This window comes from Episyrphus balteatus, chromosome 4 (assembly GCF_945859705.1).
Source record: "Episyrphus balteatus chromosome 4, idEpiBalt1.1, whole genome shotgun sequence".
Taxonomy (NCBI): domain Eukaryota; kingdom Metazoa; phylum Arthropoda; class Insecta; order Diptera; family Syrphidae; genus Episyrphus; species Episyrphus balteatus.
In genome coordinates this window covers 72,848,580-72,864,056 of record NC_079137.1, presented here as the reverse complement: position 1 = coordinate 72,864,056, position 15,477 = coordinate 72,848,580, and the positions used below count along the sequence as shown (strand labels likewise).

Here is a 15,477-nt window from a genome sequence, read left to right as displayed (position 1 = left end):
CATGAAAAAGCTCTGGAAAAGTTCCACATTTGTTTGCATATGTTTTGAATTAAAAGCACTCGAATTAAATAATTTCTTGTCAGTTTTTTACCGGTTCTCTCCAAGTTGTGTTGTTAAATTAAATTTATTTCCCCCGTGTTTTTTTTTTTCTTTAACAACTTAAAATTATTATCTAATATTGTCATTTCTTTGTTTATCTCTATTAAATAAAAATAATTATAAAATGAGTTCGAAAGTACCAAATGTTGTGCTAAATAATGGCAAAAATATGCCAATTCTTGGTCTTGGAACATGGGGAGTAAGTATTTTTAATGCAATGCTTTGCCTTATCTTAAAGTTAGCTAATCTTTAGTTTGATGTTGTTTTATAATAAAAATAATATTTTATAAATAAATTAGAAAAAAATGCAATTATTATTCTTGTTACATTTCTGTGGCTGGTGGCTGCTTGCATTTTTACATTATTTTTGCATTGAAATTCTAGAAATGACCTTGGCAACTATTCCGTCAGTCAGTTTATAGAACTTAAAGTTTTTTTTTATAAAACTATTTCTAGAACTACTTTTTTTTTACTGGATGATTTGATTATTTGTTTGTAATTTTGATCAATTATTTGTTAGAAAAAAAGGTTTCCATTGATAGAGTTGAATTTGATTAATTCATGACGAATTCAACTAAAGTAGTTGAATGAATTATTAATTTAGAGCAGCAACTATTTCGAGGCAATAAGCCCTTAGTAATCACAAGAATCGAGGGGCACTTATTTAGGATTGTCTTTGTCATAGAAGACTTCATTATTTTCTCGATTGTTTCAATTGCGCTCGGCAAAACTTCTGTTTAGAAATTGTTTTTTTTTTAAGTTTTTTTGTTTTTTATAAAAAAAGTTAAAAAAAATATTATGTATAGTCAAGTCAGTTGATAAGAAAGAAAACTTGAAGTTGATAAGATAATCAATGGCGAGTTCTCTGACGACGACAAGTAGTTATGTCTTGCCGAATATGTAGGTAGTGGAAATGTTTATGATCTTCTTCTTACTTAATTAATATGAGAAGATTTCCATAAAAACAAAAAAACAAACTCATTGCTTAGGTCAAAATAATGCTATCAATGAGTTTGTTTTTTTATGAATAAAATAAAACATGTGCTACGAACAAATAAACTACCTAAATACCTGTTCAATAAGTGCTTATGAATATAAGTGCTTATTATTCATATCAAACAAATAGAGAATTAGCTCCAAAAGCACAGTTGTAGAGAAATTAATTAATACCAAACAATCTACTTTTCTATCTTACTTACTTTGTCTATCTTTTTCTATCTCAAAGTCTAGTTAAAATTTTTGCGTAGTAAAAAAAAACTAATACCTACTTACCTATCAATTTCAAATCTCAATTGGGTGAATGTTAAGTTCATTGTATTTTTGAGAGAGCGAATAACTACTATCAAATAACTCTCAATTATTTTATATTTTGCATACTAAAATAATGTAGGTATAACTTGCTTTAAACTAGAGCAATAGTTCATTCAAATAATTTATCGAGATATCTTATATATAAAAATGAGTTCGTTTAGTGTGTGTGGCCGATAAACTCGCGTTTGGCTGGTCCGATTTTGGTAATTTTTGTTTTGTTTGAAAGGTATTAATATGTAGATGGTTTGTATCAAAAAAAAATAATACCTTTTCTCGCATCTTTACATAGCTGTCAATATGTACGAGTAAAAAACCATTCTCGCTTTTTAAAAATTTTAATTAAGCTTAATTTGTAAGCTTTCAAAATAATTAAAAATGTCTGATTTTGAGTGAAACAAATAATAATTATTCGTCTTGTGATATTAAATCCACATATGGACTGCACAAATAAAATGTATATCTCTGATTTTCATTAAGGACAAATAAGTAAAGCATTGGCACATCAATCAGAGATATGGTTTGTATCTACATATTATATATATTTCTCCTGTGCGTTTGTTTGTGACCCTACTCCTAAACGACTAGACAGATTTTTCTAAAATTTTGTGTGAAATATATGTGAAAAGGTCCATCCGAAACAGGTTTTGTTTTATAATTGGACCCAGTAGTTGGCACTGTTGTCAAGTTTTAGGAAAATTGCATATTTTGATTTTTGTGAAACTTTTTGTGTCTGATATAATTTATTCGAAACATGTTTTGTTTCATAAATTGGACCCGGCAGGTGGCGCTTTTGCCGAAGTAGTTATAGACAAATTTCATATTTGGAGTCCGAAAGACTTGACAGATTTTTGTGAAAGTTCATTTGTGTGATAAGTTCCATCCATGTTTTGTAAATTATAACTGTATGCGGTAGGTGGCGCTGTTGTCAAATTATATATAGAAAGACTTGACGCTGTTGTCAAGTTATCGTTAAATTCCATATTTGGAGTCGCTGTATAGACTTTTATGAATTTTTTTGCGTTTGATAAGGTTCATTCTAGACAGGCTTTGTTTTATAGTTGGACCCAGGGGCGTACGTTGAGTTGTCTGTTCCCCGGGGCAAGATTACATTTTTGTAATCTATTATGATATAGAAAATAAGAACAAATAAAAAAGGACGTATACGCCCACTTATTTTTTTTTTGGGCCCCTGATGTACCTATCATTTGTTGGGCGCTAAAATTATGTAAGTAATATTTTTTGGGCCCCAAGATAATATGTAATTTTTCTTTCAAAAAAGCAATTTTTTTTTGGGACCCCTAAGGTAATACTTTTTTTTTAGATGAAATATTATGTGACTGGCTACCAATTCACTGAAAAATATAATGTGTCTCTCTTGTGTCCGAAGTGATTCATGTCAAGTATCTTATCTTTTTTGCTTCGATACTTTTATAACCAGTTGCCTTCTCTACATTGTCTCCTTACGGGGCCCTGGCGTGTTGGGGGCCAAGATTTTATAGGGTAAATAGGGGTAACACGACATTGAAAAAAGAGGCTATTTTCTAAACGGTAAGTCGTAAAGAGTTGACTTTTTTTTTAAATGATAGACAAATTTATTCAATAGTTAAAAAAGGTATTGAAAAAATTCAAAAAAATTTCAAAACCAAGTTGTGAGGGTTTTTTTTGCAGTCATAGACCTTCGACAAAAGACTAATTAGAGGTACGCAAAATTTTGCACAGAAATTTGAGTTACACCATAAGAAAGATATTTAAAAAAAAATTAGGGGTCTAAAACGGATTTTTTTCATAGGCCCTGTATTTTGAAATAAAAATTTTTGAAAAACAACCTAATTTTTAGGGACATTTTTGAGTAGTCTTTTTTTTTGAATTTTTAAAAGTCTGCAAAAAATCTCAAATTTATAGGAAATATAGTTTTTAATCATGCGCATGCATGTACAAAGTTTTGAATTTTTAAAATGATTTTTGACCGAATAACGTGAAAAACAATTTTTTTTTGTCCCAAGTTTTTTGGCCGTTTTTAACAGTTTTTTATTTTTATCTTTTTTTCTTCAATAGATAAATGAATGAAATTTACAGTGTAGATAGATATAATAGGCAAGACTATATTTGTACAAAGTTTCAATTAATTTTGTAATGACAAATTTGAAATATCGGTAAAATAAAACTCTATTTTTCAACACGTTACATCTTTTGATCTGGAGCTTACAAAAATTTGATTTATCTTTATTGAGCATCCTGATAATATTACCTTTCATTTGATATATCACACATAACGCTACATTCACTACAAGCTTCACAATGGTAAATTAAAAAACTTAAAAAACGTTTTTAACATAGGCCACTTTTTTTTTAATTTTAAAAGTGAATATTTTTAAATTAATTGGACGAACTTTTCAAGTTTTGATTTCCTTTTTGTATTGGGAATTATGACAAATTACAAAGTCGAAAATAGAAATAAATACAAGAAATGGCGGAACGAAGTCCGCCGGGTCAGCTAGTGTTTGATAAAATTAATATGATAGGTAGATGGCAGCATCAAAACACTTGCAAATAGTTGTTCGGTAAATTTTTCCCGTCATCAATTTTATGAATTTTAGGCGCTTAACTGTTTATCTTTAAAATTAGGTATAATCTTTGAACAACAACAACATCTTGAAGGTGCTACCACCAAGTGTTTATGGCAAGAGTTACAATACTGTTTCACGGATGCCACTCCGATCAAACTGGTCTGCCAGGAAATCCTCCTTTAAATAGAAATATACTTTTCTTCTAAAGGATTTTTGTATGCTGATTCAGAATCTGAAGTCAGAATTGACCTAGCACGTCACGTTTTTTTAGATATTCCCGTTAGAAAATCTCAAAAACCCATTTTTTTGCTGTTTTCGAAGAAATATTTTGGCATAATGTAACCTTTTTCAATTAAAATTGATACGGTTTATGAAAGAACTTATTTTTTTCTTTCAAATTCAATTTCAATCTTTTCAATATCTCTTTTCTTCTCCGAGATATATCTTAATTTAAGTAAGTTTAGTAGGTTTGGCATATCTTACCATAAAGAAACTGATCTCTAAAAATTAATATATCTTTCTCCCTAGAACAAAAGTATACTTTTCTAATGGACTTTAGTGTGCTGATTTTGAATCCGAACTCAAAAAATTTCGGTCAGCTCTGGTTTTTGAGATATAGTAGTTTTTTTTTTGAGATTTTCTAAGAAAAACTTGATTTTGTGATACTTTAATGCGAATATCTTAAAATCCTGACGTGATAGAATTTTTTTGACTTCCGATTCTAACTCAGCATATCAAAAACTATAAAAAAAAGTGTACTATTGTTTCTAGGAGAAACAAATCTGAAGCTTTACAAGGCTGTTTATCGAATGGTTTATTACAAATAAGATATTTCTAAATAGAAAAATAGTATATAAAATTACAAAACACGTAAAAAAACATTTAATGTATTTTATTTTGGTTTTCTTTACATATTTGACTTTTTAAATATAATGGGCATTGATATATTACATTTTCCTTAATTTAGGTGCTTTTGTTAATGTAGGATTTACTAAAAAGTGAAGGATTTCGAAATGTCTGCTTTTTTTGTCAATCAGTATTTAAAAAAAAAACAAGTAAACATGAATGTAAAAGAACATATTTGGTGTCAATCGATAGGTCATATTATGAAGAATAAGTCGCTCAATGCGACAAAAAGTTTTAATTTTATACAAGTTCAAATGAATCTTAAAGGGTGATTTTTTAGAAGCTACTCACATTTTTCAAAAATCATTTTTACAAAAATGGTACCTGATAGAATTTTTCTGAAACCAGATTTAGATTCAGGAAAGTCTAGTCTTTCATAATATCAAAAAATTATTTGAAGGAGAAAAAAAAGTTAAATTTTGCAGACTAGTGTCATCAGACTCCTTAATTCCATAGTCTAGTAATTTTTCATTTAATTTGAAAAACTTTTTCCGTCACACTTGAGTATTGAACCTAGACCAAGCGAGTTTAGACTAAGCACCACACACAAATGGAATTAAGGAGTCTGATGATCGGATTGGCATCCCGCATCCGTGAAACAGTACTGTAACTCTAGCCATAAACATTTGGTGGTAGCACCTTCAAGATGTTGTTGTTGTTCAAAAATTAAGTTTCAAGTACAAAAATATAAATAATCAAAAAGAATAATAAAAATTAAATTTTCGTCAGATTTTTCTGAAAAAAAATTGCTATATTTAACTAGTTCAGCGCGGCTTAAACGTTCTGTAATTTTTAATTCGTAAAAAGAAGTAGGTAAAATGAGTAGCTATTGAGCTGTACAAAACACAGGGCTAATATTAAAAGCAAATAATCAATCACTCGTGTGAATTCGATTAAACAAGCGCATACCTATATTCTATTTAAAAATGCATCGTGCTGATTTAAAAAAATATGGTTTTCGTACTGCTGATTATTGGATTATGCGTGTTTTTCTTCTCTTCTTTAACATATTGTACCCTTTCTTAATTTTTTTTTTTTTCATAGAGCTGTGAAACTTTCACGAAAATTAGACACGAAAGCAATTTCTTGCAAATAACTCAAATATGTTTAAAATTTAATTCGACTATTGTTAGTTCATTTAATATGTTTGGCTTCTAGAAAATCTGAAAATTATTTCAAGAACTGAAAAAAATTTGCTTTGTTGATGCGTTGTTAACGCAGCAAGAAGATGATATGACTTTTTCCCCTAAGCCTTGTCTCAGCTTCACATACAAAATAACACCATAGGGCAAAAAACCCGTAGAACCTCCACTAAATAGATTCAAAAAAATAGCTTGACCTTGTGCGACAATACACCTATGGGTTCTATTACATCACGCATTCGTCGATGAGCAAAAATTATGATTTGGACTTTTTCATCTACTTTGAGAATTGGATGTTCTTCATCAAAATCATTTACTATCAAATTTTACCTTTCATGGTATAAATTTCTGGTCTCTAGCCAAAACGAAAACAATAACTAGTAGTTTCTTAAATAAATAGTTTCGCCGGGAGTTTTCATTCAGAATTGGGCTGATTATTTTATTTACGGGCCGTGTTTCTTAAATAAATTTTTTTTTTGTATTTCTGATTTTCTCAGAGCTAAAAAAATTAATAACGTCTTCTTTTTAAATTAATAGAAATTAATAGGTCTTCTGAGCTAGGTCGTTTCATAACTCAAGTCAGTTTTAAAGGGTTAAAAGCGATTGATATGCAATAATCAAAATGCTTTCTATTTATATAAAATACTATATTCTCGCATTATGTAAATGTGTTATTTATTCTTATGCTTTTTGTATATGTCCAAGATTTATTTAATTGTAAAAGTGCAGCAGGTTTTTGGAATATGGTTATATGAAAAAAAATTAAGTATTTGTAGATAAAATACTATAAATAAAATTATTAAATTTCAACAGGGTTCATTTAAGAGGAGTGATAGACCAAACGTTGTAGAGGTAATATAAAAAAAAATATATAAAATCTGTTTTAAATAGAATTTGCTGAAATACTATCTATGTAATTCAAAGGTAATGGTAAAAATGATCCCTAAAAACATACTCTGTCCACATAAATTTAACTTGAAACTTATTTGTAGTCCCAAACAACATTTTTTTAAATTCCTTTTCCTCGGAAAAGAATGCAAAAATCTAAACTTAATAGTAGAACAAAAAATGATACCGCATGAACCAAGAAATTTGACACTAGTTAAATAAAGTACAAATCATCTTTATTATTGTTTATTTCTTTAATGAAAGAGTAAATTCACTCTTTGTTTTCAAAAACGGTTGTTAAGAAGAACTTATATTTTCTTTTTTCTCGGAATTGTTTTGAATTGATAAACCATGGTTTTATCTGAGTAAAATAACCGAAAAACAAACAACATTTTTGTATGGTATCAATATCAGATTTATATGTATGAAACTACTCCAAGGAAATTTCTAATGCACATTGTTTGTGCTATTTCTCAAATGTTTTTGTTACCTTTAAGGACTTCAAATTTTCTAAAAGTATTAATCATCTCCCATAATAATTTCAATTTTATTGAAAATAATGAAATTTATATACATCCAAAGTTCAAATATAAGAAAAAAAAAGGCAACATTTTACACGCAATTCACTCACAATTAGTTTTACAATCTTTGCATACAGGAAAAGTTAGAAAAACCTTGGTTCATTATGACTTATAAGCAACCAAATTATTCATTTATTAACTAATCAAAGTCCTACACTTCTTGCCCTATTTTCTCTCAGAATCCACAAGTGGCGTATGTAGTTACTATTATTTAAGTTTTAAAACTTACAAAAGTAAACGTAAGAAAATCAATAACCCATTACATCGATTCGAATGTAGTTTCCCCCAAATTATTACTCGTGCGACATCCATTACTTATTCTCAAATACTATATTCAATTAAATTGAAGAAACACCCATTTCACCTCAACCACTTAAATCCATCAAAAAGTGATTAAAAGTCTTGTCTTCGTCATAACCATGTAACTTAAAAACCAATTTCTTAACCATTTTACGTCAAACATCATTCTTACAACAAATACAAAACAAAATGCATAATAAAACTAGCTCATAAAACTTTTAAGGTAAATACTTTACCTACTCAAACACACCAAAGTGGTTGGTTAGAAACAATAATGAAAACTGCCCAACCTACCTCAACCCATTTCCTCACAAAGTTAGTTTATTGTTTTAATGATTAGCTATAGCATACCCTTACATTTTATAGAAACTATGTTAGTAAATTAGATGAAAGATTAAAATTCTTCTTTTTTACAGTGAAACGCAAATACAAGCGAAACTGTTTTCTGTTTAAGAAAATAATTCTAATTTTCTGTTCTTTTCCCAAAAAGCATTTTCAATTTTCAATGCAATCTCTATCATCCTACATTTGATCTCTGCTCTAATTCTAAAACAGAACCACAAATTAGCAGCAACTAATTAAGTCTTGAAACTTGTAACATGAATGATAAAAAGCACGTTAACATGCTAAACAATTCTTATGACTTGAATGAAACTTCTACGTATTCTTCATAATATTGACCTTTTCTTATTTCTAATACTTTTTTTATTTCTTTAATTTAGAGCCCCCCTGGCCAAGTTGCCCAAGCTGTCAAGGATGCCATTGACATTGGCTATCGTCACATTGATGGTGCTCATGTCTATCAAAACGAACACGAAGTCGGCGAAGGTGTCAATGCCAAGATCGCCGAAGGTGTTGTCAAACGTGAAGATCTCTTCATTACCAGCAAATTATGGAATACATTCCATCGTCCCGATTTGGTTCGTGGAGCCTGTGAAGTGACATTGAAGAATCTTGGATTGAAATATGTTGATATGTATTTGATTCATTGGCCAATGGGTTATGCCGAAGGAGAGTCTCTTTTCCCTGCTGGTCCAGATGGCAAGACTTTGTACTCGGATGTTGATTATATTGACACTTGGAGGGAAATGGAAAAACTCGTTGATGATGGTTTGGCCAAGTCAATTGGTATCTCCAATTTCAATAAGAAACAAATTGAAAGAGTCTTGGCTGTGGCTCGTATTCCACCAGCTACCAACCAAATTGAATGCCATCCTTATTTGAATCAGAAGAAATTGATGGCCTTCTGCAAGTCGAAGAATATTGTCATAACTGCTTACAGTCCATTGGGTTCACCAAACAGGCCATGGGCAAAGCCTGGCGATCCCGTTCTTATGGATGATCCAAAGGTTGTTATTTTTAGTTTTATTGTTTTATTGATTTGGTTTTGAGATTTAATTTTTTTCAGATTGTTGGCATTGCCACAAAATACGGCAAGGAACCAGCTCAAATTTTGATTCGTTATCAATTGCAACGTGGTAATATTGTTATCCCCAAATCGGTTACCAAATCACGTATTGCATCGAACTTTGATGTTTTCGGATTTGAATTGACTGACGAAGATGTTGCAACTATTGATAGCTTTGATTGCAATGGTCGTTTTGTTCCAATTGAAAGGTAAATCTTATTATTTTTGTAATGATTTTTCAGTTCAATTTTTATAATATTTTATTTTGATGCAAATTTATAAAAAAAAAAAAAAATAATTAGCGAGGCTGGAGCACATCCACACTATCCCTTCCATGATGAATATTAAAAATAATTGAAGGTTTGATAAAATTGGTTTTTCTGTTTTTGTGAGAATCACCCTCTCAAATAATAAATTATTGTGTGCTTCTCTGTGTTCTACATGATGATTATAATAAATTATTGTTCCTTTTTGACTCGTTTGTTTGATAAGAACTAATAATTTGAACTTTTGTGACCTTGAAAGGCTGACGATGTCATAAGAGATAGCATCATTTGATTTTGATTTTCCAAACAAATCATTTATTTTATTTTAATTTTGTAAGCAAATCGCCAAATAAGGTGTTTATCTGGCTTTATATGTTGCCGCAAAGGCTTTTATGCACATTAGGACCTTATAATTGCACAAATTCGATCTTAGGGGGAAATATGGGGCATCATTATGAAAGAGCTTTGCTTGAGATTCAGAAGTTTATCTCAAACGAAGAATGCAACTTGGAAACAGATTATCTCACATCGATGATTACAGATTATTATGACAACAGGGGTTGGACTTTTGTGTTGAATATTGAATTTAATCAGTTTGAATTTTTGTTGTTTTATTTTTGTTTTATGCTGAAGGTGGTTGATATTTGTAAACAAAAAAACAATTCAATGTTGTTTTACCCCTTCCCCTTGTAATGCACTATTTTCCCAAATATTTTTGCACTTATTTTGTTTTGTATGTATTTAATTTTTGTTTTTAATTTAATTTTATGCATTTTTATAATTCTCTTGTTTTTTTTTTATTTTTCTCAACAGTGGTTATGGACATCCTCATCATCCTTTCCAAAACGATGAATATTAAACAAATAGCAGCAACAACATTTAACATTATAACCAACGCACCAATTTAAAAAAAAAAAACAACAATTATATTATTCCACGCAGCAAATACAATAAAATATTATATTGATATCAACTAAAATATTAACATAAAATGTTAATTCTTAATTATGTATATTATCATTATCGTTGAATAAAAATTTAAAATTTATAAAAAAAAAAAAAAATTTTACTTTTGGTTTTTTTTTCTTTAATGTATTAGTATTTAAAGCTGGATATTATTTATGTTGATAAACCAGTGGCGAAAGACACTACAAATGGATTTGAACTGCAAATATTAGATAAAATTTAGAAAAAAAATAAGTACAAAACAAAATTTTAGATCCAATTTCACAGCCGAGTAAGGTGGCACTTAGGTCGTTATTATTGGAAACCTAAGTTACACTTTCCATATTAAAATGTGTACAGTCTTGACGTCCGGAGGCGCGTCGCCGTCTTCGGCAATCCGTTCAGCAGTTTTGAATTAATGTTCTACTAAGATTATAGATGATGACCAAATATGACATCTACATCTGGCTACTCGAAGCCTCTAAATACCCAGAACTTAAGTTCAGCTGGTGTGCTTTAACCCGGGGATTGTCAGCCGGACGCTTATAATGATTTTTAGAATAATTGAAATCGGAATTTTTTATTTAGTTTTAGTGAGAAAAACTGTAAAAGCTCGACAACATAGCCGCTACGCCATTTTGAATTGAATTAATTCGTGGAGATAGTTTTAAAAGATGCGTATTGGAAAATATATTATAACGTTTATAACAAAACTACATTTCTAGTTTTTTTTTTTAATCGGAAACGGATGTATAACGTGTCCGTTTTTAATGGGTCAACCAATTTTATTTAAAATTTAAATAATATTAATTTAGTTAGCTTTAGTAAATAAAAAGGATGGTTAACTCCTTTCCGAAAATAAAATGCATTTTGATGAAAATTCTGAAAAATCTTTCTTATACCAGAAATCAAGTGACGTATTTCTTTTGGTGATCAAATTATTTAGATACTCCGGAGTAAACCATTTTTTACCCTTTTGTGGCCTGAAGGAACACAAAATTAGAAGAAGTGCAAGAATAAGTACTAAAAGGGTACTCTCAGGGAATTCTCAAATGTTTGGAATTTATCAGTTCAAGTAGATATGTACATACGTATACTTTCTTCAAAATTTTTATTTAAAAAAGTAGATGGTTGAAAAGAAAATCTTTAAATATGCTCACAAACCAAATTTAAAAATTTAATAACCAGCGGAATTACATTCTCTGGATATTAATTTTGAAAATTTTGAACGTCTCGCTGCTGCAAAAAAAAATATATTCATTGGGTCTTTTACTGTATCCAAAAAACAAGTAAATAAGCCTGACTTTAATTATTAAAAATTAAGAACAAAGATTTCGATACAAAAAAAAATCAAATTCGGTTTGGCATGAACACTGTACCTATTGGTCATGCGACACAAGAACTAAAATGTTTCATAAAAATCTATAAGTAAATATACGAAAAAGAGATGTTATTTTATGAGAAGAGTTAAGTGCACGAATAGCGTTGGATGAGTTTCAAAAGCACGTAAAATTTTAGTCAGAACTAATTTTTAAAAAAATTTGACCAACTTAATTCGATAGAAATAAAAGCTTAGTTTTTTCACAAGGCATAACATTCAGCATTAAAAATTGAACGAATTTGTTGTATTTTTAAAAAGATGATTTCAATTATGTATGTATATAAAATCGAATTGGTTCACTGTGGCGTATGCGTTACATTTTTTTTGCTCTAGAATTTTATTGATCAATAAAACACTTTCAGCCGCTTAACAAATAACCTATTTCGAACCATGCTATATAGTGTAGTAATTGATCAATTGAAATTTAACGTACCCAGCTTTTAATTGCCAATTAAAATATTAAACGAGTTGGTAACAGGGTTGTAAGAAATTATTTTATTTTTAAATGCATTTGCTCTCCATTACAATTAAAAAAAAAAAAATATTATTGCAAATAAAAAAAAATTGCATTGAAAAAAGAATATTTATTGCAACTGAAAAATATTTACATTGTAAAAAAAAATATTTATTGCAACTAAAAATATTTTGCATTGAAAAAAAACTCAATGCTAAATATTTTGTGCATTCAATATTTTTTTTAATACTCGTCGAATTTCTTACAAATTTGTTAAAAATTCGACAAGTATTAAAAAATTTAAAAAAAAAATTTATTTGCAATAAAGGTTTTTTTTTCAATACAATTTTTTTTTTATTTGCAATACATAATTTTTTTTTACATAATTTTCATTTTTTTTAATTAATATTTATACAACCCTGGTTCGTAATCCCCTAGTTATCCAATTGTTGCAATCAGCAAAAAACTGAAAAAAAAAAGTTTTTCAAAACTCATCATTTGATTCTTCAATTTCAAAAATATAGAAGATACATTTTAATTAAGTTTTTGATTGCAGAAATCAAAAAATCAGTAGTTTATGAACTCACCCCTAACTTTTCTTTAAAATAACTTCCCATAAAAAATCCCTGTATATATCAAACTATTATACGTCAGAATAATAGTAGTATCATAATTCACCAATATTAAGTCAGAGTAATAACAAAATAAATAATCTTCTTTATTTAGAAGTGATATAAAATTCATGAGGGGTGTCTGTACATTTTACCAGCCTTGTGATCTTAGGACTTTTCGATTTGTATTGTACAAATTTAAAGAAAGAAATATGTGACCTTCGTCTTTACTAAGAGGTAAATCAACCCAAATTAAGTCTTTATACAAATATTATAAAAACCATGTGAGAAGATGATTTTAAAATAACCAATATAAAAGATTTAAAAAAATCAAGAAAATTTAATTAAGTATACATTATTTAAACATTGGATATTATTATTCTTTATTATAAAGAATTAATTTGAATTTATACAAGTGCAAAATTAAGATAGCCTTTTTAAATTTATGTTTACACAATATTTATATAAATTCGTCTCGCTACAAAAAAAATCTTTGTCTCAAATTTCTTGCATCAGACAAATAATTGAAATGCTTAATTAGTCTTATTTATAAAAACAAATAATAATAGGGTTATTCAGAATTCCGATGCAATTGCTAAATTTTATTTTTCTACTACTACAATATACAACAGACGAATTTTGCACCATTGTATTTAGTCTGTACATTTGGTTATTTTTAAATTTTTAAATGACGTTTTATGTAACAAACGTCACTTTAGAAATCAAAACCCTTTTAAATATTTAACAGGGCTTTATGAAATTGGCCATTAGTGTAAGAAAATGTTACAATTTTGCACTTGAACCGTGAATACCTACCCCGATTTTAAAAATTGAAGCCACTATTAATATGCTAAGTCATAAAAACTGGCTAAAGAATAAATGATATTTGTTTTTTTTTAACAGACCCAACAAACAATGATTATTCTTTTCGTAGTTTCTTATATCCTTGTTTGCAAAATCAATAGGTACAAAATAGTTTGGAAGGTATTTTGTTTCAAGCCATTTAAATTGACAAAAAATGGTTGTGTATAAAAATTGATGGAAAATTGTATATTTCTATGAATAATTGTTATCACTGATTAATTATTATTTTATGTGAAATAATAAAATTTTGAAAAAATTGCCAATAACACAGTTTGGGATTTTTGCATTTTTTCTTTTTTTTTTGAAAAATCAATTTTTTGAAAACCGGTCAGCGAAATATTTAGAAATTTTGTTTTTAAGTGTTGGTAAATTATTTCTTCAAATTTGCATGCCAACTTTTTTTTTTTGAAAAATGTTAGAAATTTTTTAAGTATAAAAAAATATTTTTTTAGAAAACAGCTCTAACGATTTTCCAATATTTTTCTAAAAATACCGTTTCGTACAAGAAAACAGGTGGCACATTTTGTTTTGTGATCAAAATCATTTAAAACGGTTTTTCATTAATTTAAAAAACAGATGTTAGGTATATATCCTTTATTAAAATAAATTATAATATTCCTCAATTTTTGTTATAGACAACTTAAAGATAAGAGCAACTTTTACCATAAGTGCAAGTACGTATGATTTTTAAAGAAAGACTTTATTTAGAAGCCCTATTCTGCTATTCACGTGAATCTCAGATCCGATTCACACATTTTATTCACTTTAACTCTATCTGTCCATTCTGCAATCCATCGGATAAACTGCATTATCATACCCTTATTTGACGTCCACGTAAACGTCAACTTAAAAAAAAAAATGGTATGCAGATTGCAAATGTATGGGGCAGGTTCAAAAGTTCATTGACGTGAATAGTGGAATACCAAACAACATTACCGATATTACCGACGTGAGTAGATAATTGCTTGCTATACCAAAATATTAGCATTAAAAAAAAAAAAAACTTTTTATTGCAACTGAAAAATATATGCATTGAAAAAAAAATACATATTGCAACTAAAAATATTTTGCATTAAAAAAAATTGTATTGCCTTTTGTGTGCCTTTCTTAGCGTATTACAAAGTTATGACATATTTTTCCAGACCAACCACGCATATCGAAAATGTATTTATTTGAGTCGTGGTGTGGAAGAAATTTAAGCACGGCAAAGTCAAATGCTAGATCTTGTTTTGCAAAAATTGAATTGTGAGGACCCTTCAGCTCAAACGAAGAATGCAGGTAGACCTAGAAAGGATTTCAACGATTCTAGTCATAAAACAAAAAAACGTAGGATTGAAAATCTTTTAAGTTCAACTGATTCTGAGCAGTTGTTGTTTGCGGCAGAGACAAGTTTGCGTGCAGCAGGCAAAAGTGATGCTGCCAATATGTTAAAAGAAACTGCAAGATCACCACATAAGGCTACATAATTAAAAAAATTGTTGCATGAAAAAACCAAAACACCACAGCCTTATAAAGCTGAAGAGGCACTTGCATTGACTTTGGACGCAAAGTAAAGCTAAACTTCATATGATCTAATACGAAAGCAAGCTAAGAAACGCAATTCAGACATTTTTTATCCTCCTTATTATCGTGTGCTGGAAGCCAAAAAAGAATATTATCCATGCATTAGTTCCAATTGGTTACCTTACAGAAGAAGCTCAAGAAGCAGGAAAGATTGCAAGTTTTACAGAGAGCTTCATACAGGAAAATTCTGC

The 15,477-nt window shown here is 28.9% G+C and overlaps 1 protein-coding gene across 2 annotated transcripts; it reads left to right on the top strand.

The window, feature by feature from the left end:
• Positions 1–103: 103 nt before the first annotated feature.
• On the top strand, positions 104–10,435 carry LOC129918793 (aldo-keto reductase family 1 member B1-like). Of its 2 annotated transcripts, XM_055999519.1 has the most exons (5): positions 104–298; positions 8,517–9,143; positions 9,203–9,411; positions 9,505–9,562; positions 10,282–10,435. In XM_055999519.1, the coding sequence occupies exons 1-4, from the start codon at positions 224–226 to the stop codon at positions 9,548–9,550; spliced, it is 957 nt and encodes a 318-aa protein (XP_055855494.1). In that variant the 5' UTR covers positions 104–223; the 3' UTR covers positions 9,551–9,562; positions 10,282–10,435. The 2 variants fall into 2 exon arrangements, with proteins under 2 accessions (XP_055855494.1, XP_055855493.1); XM_055999518.1 differs by lacking the exon at positions 9,505–9,562.
• Positions 10,436–15,477: the final 5,042 nt, after the last annotated feature.

Bases quoted from the DNA above. Each gene is read 5' to 3' on its own strand.
- LOC129918793 (XM_055999518.1), top strand. From the start codon at position 224: ATGAGTTCGAAAGTACCAAATGTTGTGCTAAATAATGGCAAAAATATG. The intron at 299-8,516 runs GTAAGTATTTTT...TCTTTAATTTAG, and splicing joins TTGGTCTTGGAACATGGGGA to AGCCCCCCTGGCCAAGTTGC. The intron at 9,412-10,281 runs GTAAATCTTATT...TTTTCTCAACAG, and splicing joins CGTTTTGTTCCAATTGAAAG to TGGTTATGGACATCCTCATC.